The following is a 13,679-nucleotide window of genomic DNA, read 5'->3' on the forward strand; positions in this document are numbered from 1 at the left end:
GAATGTCAAATTTCCTATTCAACTCTGGTTTTTTGTCAACAATACTTGACAGTCCCCTATTACATTGAATGAAAATATTTTCCCCTGAAACGTGATACTCATTTTTGCTGGGTAGGTTATCCTTGGTTTTAATCCCAGCTCTTTTGACCTCTGGAATATCAGATTCCAAGCCCTTCAATCCCTCAGTGTGGAAGCTGCCAGATCCTGTGTTATCCTGATTGTCTTTCCACAATATTCAAATTGTTTTTTGCTGGCTGCTTATATTATATTTTATTTTATATTATTTAAGCAATTGGGGTTAAATAACTTGCTCAAGGTTACACGGCCACTTATTTCTGGGTGTGGTGCTGAGTGTCTGAGCCCAGGATTTGATTTCCAGGGCATCCTGACACCAGAGTCAGTGCTCTTACTCGCTGTGCTACCTGGCCTCCCCAACTGCTTATATTTTCTTAATATTTCCTCCTTGATTTGGGAACTTTGGAACCTGCCTCTTAATATTGCTAGGAGTTTTCTTTTTGGGATCCTTTTCAGAAGGTTATGGGTGGATTCTTACAACCTCTATTTTGCCCTCTGGTTAAAAAAAAAGAAGGGGTGATTTTCCATGAGAATTTCTTGAAGGATGATTTCTAGTTTCTTTTTTTGATCATAGCTTTCAGGTAGTCCAATAATTTTAAAATTATATCTCCTGTATCTATTTTCCAGGTCAGTGGTTTTCCCAATGAGATATTTCATATTGCCTTCTATTTTTTTCATTTGTTTGGATCTGTTTAATAGTATATCGATTTCTCATAAAGTTTCTAGCTTCCATTTGCTCCAGTCTAATTCTGAAGGAACAATTCTCTTCAGTGAGCTTTTGAGATTCTTTTTCCATCTGGCAAATTTGCCTTTGTAAGGCATTCTTCTCCTCATTGGCTTTTTGAGTCTCTTTTGCCACTCTATTTTTTTCCATTTGCCAGTCTATTTTTTAGGTGTTATTTTCTTGAGTCAGGTTGTTGACTCTCATTTCAAAATTTGCTTGCATCATTCTCATTTCTCTTCCCAATTTTTCCTCCACTACTCTTATTTGGTTTTGGAAATCCTTCTTAAGCTCCTCTATGGCCTTTAAGCAGCTTATTCTTTTGATGTAAGCTTTTGGTACAGGAGTTCTGAGTTCATTGTTTTCCTCCTGTTCCATGTTTTGATCCTTTTTGTCCCCAAAAAAGAATCCAAAGTAGGACTTCTGTTCTTGCCTTGCTTCCTTTGCTTGCTCATGTTTTAATTACTTGAATTTTGAGCTTTTTGGTGCAGTAGAACTCTGCTACCAGAGTGGGGAGCTTTGTCCCAAATTGCTGGGGTTATCTCAGCTGCTGGAGCTTTTAGTGGGCAGCCCTCTCTGAAGCCTCCACATGCTCTGACACACTGGTCATGCACCCCAGGACCTCCACCCCAGACAGTGATCCAGATCCAAGCAATTAAAGCAAGAGCTTTAACCCATCAGACTGGTTGCTTGGACCATGTTCAATCTGCAGGCCTGGAGCTCTGAAATAGCCATGTGGCAGTGGCTGGACAGCTGCCATGCCTCAGCTGTTCCTTGCTCTGGGGGCAAATAATGGATTGCACTTCCAAACTCCCAGTCCCAAAGTTCACACTGCACTGATCTCTCACTTTGTCCTTAGCATCTCTGGGTTGATAACTCTGGAAACCACTACAGCTGCTGATGATCCCTCCAGCCAGCAGCTGGTTGTGGCTGCCCTGAGGCTAAAACCTTGTCTTGCTCAGGTCTGGGCTCTGCTCCCAGAGTGCTGTGCTGGCCCCTTCCTGCCAGACTGTTTTTAGCAGGAGGTTAGCTTCTCTGTGTCATTTTGTGGGTTCTGTAGCTACAAAGTTTGTTTAGAGTCATTTTTTACATGAATTGGAGGAGGTGGCAGTGGGGGCCCCATGGAAGTCCTGCTTCTACTCCACTCTGCCCCCCTCTGATTCCTTTCCTTCTTGTACATTTTCAAAGAATTTTCTTGCTGGTCTTTCTGTTGTTACTCCATTGTTGTTGCTGTTACTTTCTACATTTATTCACTCTTCTTGCATTACTTTTGTTCGAGATGTTGACATGAAACTATTTTGTTTAGTTTTTATTTTCTTTCTAAAAATTTGTCAAACCCTTCTTAATTATGGAATGTCCATATTTTGTTCTGTGTAGTTAGATTAAGATTTGCAGAATAAGTGACTCTGTGTTACATCTGGAGATCCTGTGCTTTTGGGGATAAATTTTTCCATGACCTCTTCCTTTTTCAAGTGGGTAAGGAATAGTCTTGAATTATTTCTTCTTCTAAGTTCCTCCTGCTGATGACTCACATAACTTGTTTCTGTATTGAGGTGTTAAGTTTAACTACTATTTGTCTTGGAGTTTGTAGCCTTAGATATTTCTCTGAGGGTGATTTTTCTATACTTTAAATTGGAATTTCATTTCCAAATTATAAAGTTCTGGGCAATGTTCTTCTATTGTTTATTTCATTATTGTGTTATTGATTTATTTGCTTTTTGGTTTTCTAAGGTTGACTTTACATATTCTATTTTAGATATACATAGGTTTTGCTTATATATTGTACATAACCTTATTTCAATGGTCCTTTTGTTTCTATTCTTTTAGATTTTCTTTTGATTTGGTATATTTGTATTCCCAATCTCTTATTCTCTCTTTCATTTATCAGATGAGGATTGCTATTTAATATTCATTTTTTTCTATTCTGTTCATTAATTTTGCTCTGTAAGGTATAAATTATGCTTTTGTGGAAGGCTAAGTCTAATGGATTCTAATGTCCAAGTCCAGGGACTTGTTGAGTTGCTCCGAGTTCAAGGATTTGGTGAGCTATGTCCAAGTTCGGACTTGTTGATTTGTTTGAATCTGGGAGGGTGCAAAATCCCCTCTGGACGGGTGTGCCATATCTTTTCCTCTAAAGAATTTGGTTATCAGTATATTGCTATGTCTGCTATAAGCAGTCTGGACATGCCGGAAGCATCTTGATAGTCAAGGTTTTTGCTAATATCTATGTTTAACTGAATGCATCAGAAAACTGGTGATCCTGAGCTCACTGTAAAACTTTCTGTGTATAAACAAGACAGATATATAATCACCTATGTTACTCTATTAAACCAGCATTGTTGTCTAACCATACTCTCCTCGCTGGACTCTTTTGTTCACCATCCATCCTACATCACCAGTTTCTGGCATGCTTTCATAATTCCAATTTCTCCTTTAAACTACTCAAGAAATGTATGTTGATTTTAAGTTTTCTTTAACTTCTGTAAGGTCCTCTGTCTCATCAAATCATTTTCCTTCATTTCACAATATTTATTCATAAATGCCTGAACTTCTTTAAATCTAAAGTCCATATTTTCTTCAGTTCTTTCTGTTTTTACTGTTGATTAATCTGCTTATGTTCAAGGTCTGTGACTTTTCTTCTTAGAATCTTTGGTACTTTTAGTGTTTGTCGAACCTACCCACCACTGCTTTATTGTCTTTGTTGCTTAATTCAGATTTCCTTTTCTCTGATTCAAACTTCCTTGGGAGCTGGTTCTCAGAGTTTATCAGCCTCCTCCCACACCAGCAGTTTCACAGATCACTTACCTATGTGTCTACATCAGCTGATTTCTGGATAGTCCGAACTGCCCTCCCCCCCCACCCTGGACTATGTAATCTTCCCTCTGGCATGGTGGAAAATGGAGGTATATGTTGTGTTCATATTAAACATTTTCTGTTATTAAGCAACTTACTATTTCCTCCACCATGTTTATCATGATTATGATCGCTGATATTATGAGGAGTGTAGGATGAAAAAGTTTGAAATGTAGCCAATAAAATCACTGTAGAAATTACATAAGAGCCTGACAAACTTTTTCTTAATTTTTCTTAACATGATATAAATTATTTTTTCTCTTTATTAAATAAAAAATAGTTATCTAAATGACAGTATGCATGGAGGTATAGAAACCTAATTTTTGCTTTGTTTCTCTTGATTATTTGAAACAACTAAGGTATTCTGAATGTTCATAACCCCCCAAAAGGGGACATGTTTTAGAAAGGAATTGGCTGAATGGTCTAACAATAATAGGGATGTAAAAGACTGTTTGAAGAAAGGAGGAAGAAACAAAATCAAAGTTTGGTTTTTAAAAGAAGATGAAACAGAAAGAAAAGATACTTTAAAATTTTTTCTTCATATATTGCAGAACTTTAATTGAGACTAAAAAGATAACTGTTTCTGAACCTAGTTTTGCAAATATCTTAATTTTGTTTTTACGTATTTGTAGGCATTTGGTGTCATTTATTAGACTGTGAGTTCCATGAACGATCAGACTATTTTTATCTTTCCTCATATCCCCAGCATTTAGCATTATGCCTGGTGCACAGTAGGTGCTTAATAAATGCTTACTGACTGAATGACTGAATACAAGCCCTGAAAATATCTTCCAAAATTAAGCATGTTTATTTAGAAAGCACTTGTGACTTGCTAGAATATTAGTTTCCCTTACATCACTTTTATTTCCTTCCATCAATGACTTCACTAATGGTACTTCATCATTTGACATAATATTATACAATACAACTTTTCTTGCACTTAATATAACACAGTTGATTCTCCAGTGGAATCTAATACTAGGTGATGCTCTCCTGCATGAGATGTAGAGAATGAATTCCCCCCTTAAGAAATGCTGAACACATTAATCTATGGTAGAGAAGAGGCATTTTCTAGCGTATTTGGAAATATGTTCATCTATGATCTTTGAATAATTCCATTTGAGCTTGTCTGGAACAATCCAATAGTTTCATATTCACAGATTCAAGATTTATTGGTCACATCATGTGGGGACACAACAATTTCAAGAACCACTATGATGACTGTAGTCAAAATAATTGGTAATGTCTAGCTACAAAGTCATAAGAAGAAAAAGGTGTTCCTAGGATTATGATCGAGATGATGATGATGATGATGAATATTTATACAGTGCTTACTCTCTGCCAGGCAATGTGCTAACCTCTTTACAAGTATTATATCACTTGATTCTCACAACTCTGGTAGAAATATGTTATTATTATTCCCATTTTACAGATGATGAAACAGACAAACAGAGGTTTCCTGGGGTCAAAAACCTAGTAAGTGTCTCAGGCCACATTTGAATTCAGGTCTTCCTGACTCCATGCATCTCACTCTATTTACCCTGACATTTAGCTACCATTTTGACTTGAACATAGTGATCAATTATGATAAAAATTACAATCAAAATTATGGCTAAAATATTTTTGATTTTTAAGAGATCAATTAAATCTACCATAGAGGAAAATAATTAAGATATTGATTCATAGTCTCATAATCTCTCCATGTGAAAAAGATTCAAACTGGCTGACACATGTCTTGTTGCCTGACTTCATTACATTTCCTTTCTTTTGTTACTTGCACATGTAGCTATGTGTCTATTCCTGAGTATACATATGACCAACTGCATATACTCATGAAACACTGATGCATACAAAGGAACATGCATACACACAGTTTATTTCACTATAGAGCAATTTACCTATGTAGACCCTTTGTACTATTCAGACTACTAATTATTTACAAATTACTGATTGTTTTCCCAAGTACAGAGTAGTTGAAACTAGGGAAATTCTTTCCTATTGTCTAACTCTGAATGGGCTTTTATTTTCTAGAGATACCAATGATACCTATCTAGATATCACTAAGGTCACTTCAATGACAAAATCTTTCCTTTGCCTAGGTTATCTAAGGAGGAGATAGCCCATAGCATACTCCTCTATTAGAATGCTAACTCAGATGAATGACCTAAGACATTTTTAGCATAATTATTAACTAAATTAGTGCAATTCATAATTAAAGGGGACTGTTTTCACTTTACATTTGACAGTCAGTCCCATTGTTACTAGAATTAACAAAGGGAGTTTACAGTTAATTCATCAATAGATATTAACAATACTAAAGAAAAAAACTACCAAAGAGAATCAATCAAGAAAGTTAAGTAATTTGATATTTTCTCTTAGGCTTAACAATAATAATAATGATAACAAATTTTATTCACAATTGCTATCACATACCTAATATGTCTTGGTAAATACTCTGTATCCTGATGCCACATATTTACTGAAAATATATTAATTTGGGGCGGCCAGGTGGCACAGTGAATAAGAGTACCATATCTGGCATTGGGAGACCCAGGATTCTGGAGGTTCCAGCCTCAGATACTTGGCAGCCACACAAAATAACTGGCTGTGTAACCTTGAGCAAGTTAGTTAACCCCAATTGCTTTAAAATAAATAAAATATATTAATTTCACTTTATACTTAATGCAGCCCACAAAACTGTTATAAAATTTTTCATTGTCTTCCTTACAATCAATTAAGATCAACATTAATGCTCTGCTAATGACTGAACAAAATGATTCAATTTGTTTAAAGCTATACAAACTTAGCAAGAGACTTGTCTTGAAAATCTTAGCTAAGAGCCAGCTCTTAACCAAGAGTATACTCAAATACACAGCTGTCATGGAACTAGATTTTGTGAATTGGGTGAAAGTGCTACTGGAATTAGTTTGCATTTTCCAAGGATTAGTGTTTGATTTAGCAGTGTTTCTTAAACACTTCAACTTGAAGGTGTTGCTAGCCGAGGTTTAATAGCTGCTCTCTCTAAAATGTAACTTAGTGGAAGAAGTAAGTTCTCAATATTTAGGGAGTTCATATTGAGGAATATAAATGAAACATTTGATAAATGTGTTTCCATAGCAATTAACAATTGTGTCTAGTGTGTATGTAAAAAGAAAGGGAACAAAAGGGATTTAAAAATAATAAATAAGAAAGAAAGAAAATTGAATCTCAGAGTAAAGTACAGAATTATAAGTTAAGGAACATTGAAAACAAAACAAAACAAAATATCATGACAGAAGGTGGGAAACATTGTTCCCAAATAGGCTTAAGATGATGGGATGATCATCACAGAGACATTGAAGGAATAAAAAATAACCTTGGGAAAACTATTTTAGTAATGCTAAGAGTTTCCTGATCACTATAACTCTTTAGGTATATATTCTCATAAATCTGTGGATATTTAACAAAGCCCTTCAAGTGACTAATGATTTCATCAAGGTGGAAACTTCTTCCACTCATGCCAATTGGAATCCTTTGATTTCTAAGTAGTGATGTCAAATGTTATTGGAATGGGGGTGGGGGGATCACTACTTGGTGATGAGCCTCCCTAAATGAGTTAAGATCATTTTCAGAGAAGAGATATCCACAAATTCATATCAGAAATGTTTGCTGGTTGGGGAATAAAAAATATAGATTCTTTATATTAACAAATACTGAATTTCAATATTTGGCTAATATGTACATATTTTTCTTATTTGAAGTAGATTAGCCTCTCCAAGAAAACATTTGAGAAAATATCCCCTTCAGTAATGATATTGTGTATCATTGATTTTACTCATTTCCACAGTTATTTATTATCATTAACTCATTCAATTTTTGTTGTCATTAAATTTTACTTTCATCTTAAAGGACTTCAATGTCAAGATGTCATGGAAGAGTCTTGTGGTCTTTGAAGACCAAGTTTTAGATTTGATGGCAATGATCAAAGGATTGGGAACAAAACTGCCATCTATTTATTAGGGAATGCCTGAATAGCCTTGGTATATTTCAGTAACATCAATAACAAACAAGGAACAAGAACTACTCTGGAAAATATGGGTAGGCAAGAGCTGACATAGATTAAAGTACGCATAACCAAGAGGAAAATATACCGAATTAGTACAATATGATAAATGAAACTAATATTTAAGAGCAGACAATTTTGAAATTATAAAAAAAGGTATTTGAGCCAAAGAGAATATATGATGAAATTCCCCTCCCTTCTCTCAGTAGAGGTGGTGGACTTACAGATGTTAAAATTTAAAAATACAATCTTAGGAAGTATCTCTAATACTCTTCATTGTTACAAAGGAGGACTTATGTGTGAGGGAGGTTGTGTGTGTCAGAAGAGAAGGGGAAAAGCTTTGGTGTAAAAACAAGGTGTAATAAAAATATTATCACAATATTAGTTATAATGATGATATAGATATATTAAAACATACAAATCTGCTGGAGGGGGGAGATTATAACAATTTTATCCCCAATTACATAAAGATATTAACACCTAGCAAGGATATAATAGGAAATAAAGGTCAGGGAAGTTGCATTTAGCCTTAATTCTTCATTAATGGAAAGAAGTTGTTTTTTTTTTCTGTTTTTGGAAAGTGTACCAGAACATGCAACATGCTATTTATCTAGTGGTTTCCTGATCTCACACTGTCAACTTTTCACCTGGCAATACTTAAACAAAGTGTTATCACTGAGGCAAGAAAATTACTATGATTTCAAGAGTTCTTGAAACTGAAACCAATTACACATTAATAAGTAAAGTAATTATTCATTACTTACAAAAGTTGTGTTTTCCAATAATAATGTGGTGACATTTGTTTCTACATTCAGTTTAATGACATGTCCATTCCCGTTTTTATACACCACATCTGAATCTGCAATAACAAAGACATTAACATTTGACAATGACATTGACTAGATAATATAATAGCTATAGAGGAAAAAATGTGCATTTTAAACAGGCTTATTTGAGTGACATTGTTACCCTCTGAAATCCTGAATAAATTCTGGCCCTTGGATCACATTAATCCCCTTGAAAGTTTGTGAGACAAAGCAAACATAATAGTATTGTGAAGTGAATTAGCAGGGTTACTTGGAGATTCCTGGCAGAACAAATGAGAATGTTAAAAGACAGATTATCTGGCCAGAGAGAGAGTTCTGCTGCCCACTGTGGAAGAGAGGAAGATGCAGAATGGTATCCTTTGTTTCTAAGAGGTTCTGACTATACTATTAGTTTAGAGTTGCCAGTAGGATGTTTCTTAGGAAATAATTAGAGACAAATTTGGAAAGAGGAAAGATGACTCATTTCTGCTTTGGACATGTTGAGTTTGAAATGTCAATGTTACTTCTAAAAAGATATATCCAGCAAATAATTTGACATGTCCTATCATAGCTCTGGGGAACATCTGTCCTAAAAAGAGTTTGGGGAGTCAATCATTTAATGGCAGTAATTGAAAACAAGACAGCTGATGAGACTGCTAATCATTGTACTCCATAAATACAACCCAAAGAAAAGCCTAACTACGTCTTCCAGCTTGGCAATTATGTTAATATCAGCTCTACTCTGAGAGGAAAGTATGGATTGTTATGATTAGTTTTTCTTGGACATATTTTGGTTAAATTCCCTAAAGCTAAAAGTGAATTATTAAAAAAAAAAGAACCTAACAGGTATTTTTTTTGCTAAAAATATTTTGTGACCTTGCTGTTGTTCAATTGTTCAGTGACATCCAACTTTTGATGAGCATGTAGACCATACTTTCCATGGAGTTTTCTTGGCAAAGATACTGGAAGGGTTTGCAATTTCCTTTACCAATGTGACTTGCCCAGGATCATAAAGGTAACTAAAATCTGAAGTTGGTCCAGGCCCAACTCTCTATCCACTGAAGCACCTAGGTGCATTCCAGGAAAATAGGGGTTAAGTGACTTGAACAAGGTTGCACACCTACTTAGTTTCTGAGATTAGATTTTAACTCAGATCTTTCTTATTCAAAGACAAACACTTATCTACTGAGCTATCTAGCCCTAACTCTTTTTTTTGGGGGGGAGGGGCAATTGAGGTTAAGTGGCTTGCCCAAGGTCACACAGCCAGGGTTCTGTGTGTGTGTGTGTGTGTGTGTGTGTGTGTGTGTGTGCTGTGTCTGAGGTCGCATTTGAACTCAGGTCCTCCTGACTCCAGGGTGGGTGCTCTATTCACTGTACCACCTTGTCTCCCCACTAGGCTTACCTCTTGAAAAAAAATATCATCATTTAAAAATAATTGATTATTTGTGAATGGATATTTTTTTAGCTCAATTCTTTCTAAGTAATAGGGAAATGTGTAAACCAAAGACAACTAAGCTATGACAGAACCCTACCTCCACCCTCAAAAGAGGAAAAAAAAAAACCTCGCACTGAACTTAAAACAGTATCTGCTGCCAGGTGAAGGAAAAAAAAAATCCCAAGGTGCACTTGAGGTTTTAAAGCACTCAGAATTTTTCCAAGCTGATGGTGATCTGACTCCATGGTCTTAATAAATATTTTACACTTTGAGTGAGAATACTGATTCTTCCCTAATGTTTTTCCTGACTAGGAATCTTATTGCTCTTAATCTTTTCTTTTCTTCTTTTTTTTTTAATTTTTGGAGGGGGGAGGCAGAGCAATTGGGGTTAAGTGACTTGCCCAAGGTCACATGGCTATTACATGTTAAGTGTCTGAGGCCAAATTTGAACTCAGGTCCTCCTGACTCCAGGGTCAGTGCTCTATTCGCTATTCCACCTAGTTGCCCCTGCTCTTCATCTTTTCTTATAGTCAACACCTTTCTCTTATATTTCTGTGTGACTTGGCAGTTTGATTCTAATTTCCTGTGTTTCTATATTCACTTTTGATTTGTTTCTGATTCCCATATATCTATTCAAAAAATGATTACCTGACTTCTACATCTTTTTTGTTTGCTTTTTTTAATGTTCTTGACTCTGAACTATATATCTCCTTTGATCAAAACTACTGTAAACAATACTATAAGACTTAGTTTTCTATTTTCAGATCACTCTTAAGTACAAATCGCCATCAAGAAGCAGAAAAAACTGTGCCCTCTCTACCTCTTAGACAAAAAGGTAAAGAGTTATTTTCATAGAGAACTTATTCCAATAAAGATATATTAATGTGTGACTTCTTGAAGGGGTATGTTTAGAAGACCACTGATGATTTCTCAGAGAGATAGGCTACTTCATCACCTCTCTATTCTTACTTCTATGTATTAAATTGACTGCAACACTAATGGGAAGAAGCTAGCATAATTAAATGGGTATAGGAAAGGAAAAAATTCATATTCTTTCTCCTGTAATCCTAATTTGCTATAAACTTAAAAATAATATGTCTAGTAAGCCCCTGATGATTCTAGATATTTAACTTTTTCTACCAGTTACATGTAAAAATAATTTTTAACATTCTTTTTAAAAACATTGAATTCCAAATTCCCTTTCTTTCTCCCTCTCCATGACACCTGATGGAGAGGGTAAGGCAATTAGATACAGGTTATAAAGGAGAAGTCATGCAAAACTCTTCCATAACAGTAATGTTGTGACAGAAAACAGACAAAAAAAGCCTAAAGAAACATAAAGAAAGCAAAACAAAAGCAGGTTTAAATCTACATTCAGACACCATCAGTTCTTTCTTTGGGGATGGAAAATATTTTTTATCACAAGTCCTTCAGAAATGTCTTGGATCATTATATTACTGATAACAGCAAAGTCATTCACAGCTGGTCATCTTACAATATTACTGTTACTTTGTACACAGTACATTTCACTTTGCATCAGCTCATACAAGTGTTTTCAGGTTCTTCTGAGAACAATCTGCTCATCATTTCTTATAGTACAATACTAATTCATCACAATCACATGCACTACTTGTTCAACTATTCCAGAATTCATGGCCAACCCCTCAATTTCTAATCCTTTACCTCCAGAAAAGAGCTGCTATAAATACTTTTGTACATATATAAGTCTTTTTCCCTTTTTTTTCCCCTTAATCTCTTCTGGTATACAGAACTAGTAGTGCTGTTGCTAGGTCAAAGGGTGTGCATGGTTTTATAGCCCTTTGGGCATAGTTCCAAATTGCTCTGAATCAGTTTACAACTACATCAACAATGCATTAATGCCTCACCTTCCTCACATCCCCTCCAATGTTTGTCATTTATCTTTTCTTTCTTTTTACCCAGGTAGTACTTCTGAATTATTTTAATTTGCATTTCTCCAAACAGTAGTGAGTTAGAGTATCCCTTCATATGGCTATAGATAGTTTTTATTACTTCATCTGAAACTGATAATGGTTTTTGATCACATATTAATTAGGGAATGTTTCTTATGTGTTTGAGAAATGAGAAACTTGCTTCTATTAATGTTACAATTAACTTAACTATTATTTAGTAACACAATCTTGTTACTATTCCTAACCGTATTTCTCTCCATTCTATACCCCCTCACTTATTTCATTCTCTCTTTCCTTTCCCCCGTCCCTCCTCAAAAGTCTTTTGCTTCTGACTACCACCTTCCCCGATATTCCCTTCCTTCTATCACCTCACCCCTCCCTTCTCTTATCCCCTGCCCCTCCTACCTTTCTATTGGGTAAGATAGATTGCTATACCCAATTGAGTGTGCATGTTATTCCCTATTTGAGCCAATTCTGATGAAAGCAAAGTTCACCCACTCCACCCTCTTTCCCTCCACTTTAAAAGCTTTTTCTTGCCTCTTTTATAGTAGATAATTTACCCCATTCTACTTCTACCTTTTTCTTTCTCTTAGGACATTCCACTCTTACTGCTGAATTTTTTTTAAATATCATCCATTCATATTCAACTCACTCCTGTGCCCTCTGTCCATACATGCTCCTTCTAACTACTCTAATAATGAGAAAATTCTTGTGAGTTACAGATATCATCTGTAACTGCCACTGCTGCCAGTGAATCCATCACCCTGAGGCTTGCTCTGGGCTTACTGGGGCACAGTCTATAGTGGTCCAGTCAGTGCTGCACTGTGCTCATCTCTCAAACTGGTACAACAGACAATTCCTGTTGACATTCTAAGTTATCATGGACTGGAAATTTGTTTCACTCCAACTTTTTGTGAGTTCTGCTGCTCTAGAATGTGTTTAAAATATTTTTTTAAAGGCCAATCCCTTCCTTTACTCAGCCATCTTGGCTCTGCCCCACCCCCAGACATTTAAGTTTGAAAAGACAAGTCTATATGACCAACATTTTTCCCCTGCACACATTAGATTTGATTCAAAAATGTCTTTATATTTGAATCACTAGGCATCTAACATTAGCTTTTACTGCTTTTTTAACTAAAGAACATGTATTTTTTTTTTTTAGCCTTTTGGAGGGCAATTGGGGTTAAATTAACCAAGGTTACATGGCTAGGTTTTTTGTGTGTGGGTGTTAAGTGTCTGAGACCAGAATGGAACTCTGTTCCTCCTGACTCCGGGGCTGGCAATTTACTCACTGTACCACCTAGCCGCCCCTAACATGCAGTATTTTTATTTACCTCATTTAACTTGCTACTGAATGAACACTTGTTGAAATAGTTAAATAATCTAATACATACAGGTACCTCATTATCAGTTCCATTCTTATTCCATACTTTCAATTATAATCTTCTGTGTCATATATTCAACATTTTATTTTATCATTATAATCACTAGAAGACCATCCCACGTTCAGAATTCTTGCTATTTGAATAATAAATTACACTCGGAAATTTTATATAAAGCCTGTCAAGCTTATGTTATACTTATTATTAGGTAATGAAATCTGAGAGAATTATATCAATGAATGCAATATTTTAACAAAGAAAGATCAAAGGATGTTTATTCTACATTTTGGAAATTAAGTCTCACTTAAATTATGTTTCACATAGTACTTCAACACGATTCTCTATCTTTTAGATCACTTAAGGTTAGTGAAACATTTTTTCTAGACATTCCCTTCATGCTTATTTTCCAAAATCTAAATTGTGATAATACTCTT

The 13,679-nt window shown here is 35.3% G+C and overlaps 1 protein-coding gene across 1 annotated transcript in view; it reads right to left on the bottom strand.

The window, feature by feature from the left end:
- DPP10 (dipeptidyl peptidase like 10) overlaps positions 1–13,679 on the bottom strand; it is a 1,061,638-nt gene that overhangs the window by 483,105 nt on the left and 564,854 nt on the right. The window contains exon 4 of the mRNA XM_069067778.1: positions 8,456–8,550. Coding sequence (XP_068923879.1) covers positions 8,456–8,550 — 95 coding nt within the window. The remainder of the gene's footprint in view (positions 1–8,455; positions 8,551–13,679) is intronic.

Source organism: Petaurus breviceps, unplaced genomic scaffold, assembly GCF_028583685.1.
Source record: "Petaurus breviceps papuanus isolate PSGF00001 unplaced genomic scaffold, PetGlider_PUasm1.0 90752, whole genome shotgun sequence".
Classification (NCBI taxonomy): Eukaryota; Metazoa; Chordata; class Mammalia; order Diprotodontia; family Petauridae; genus Petaurus; species Petaurus breviceps.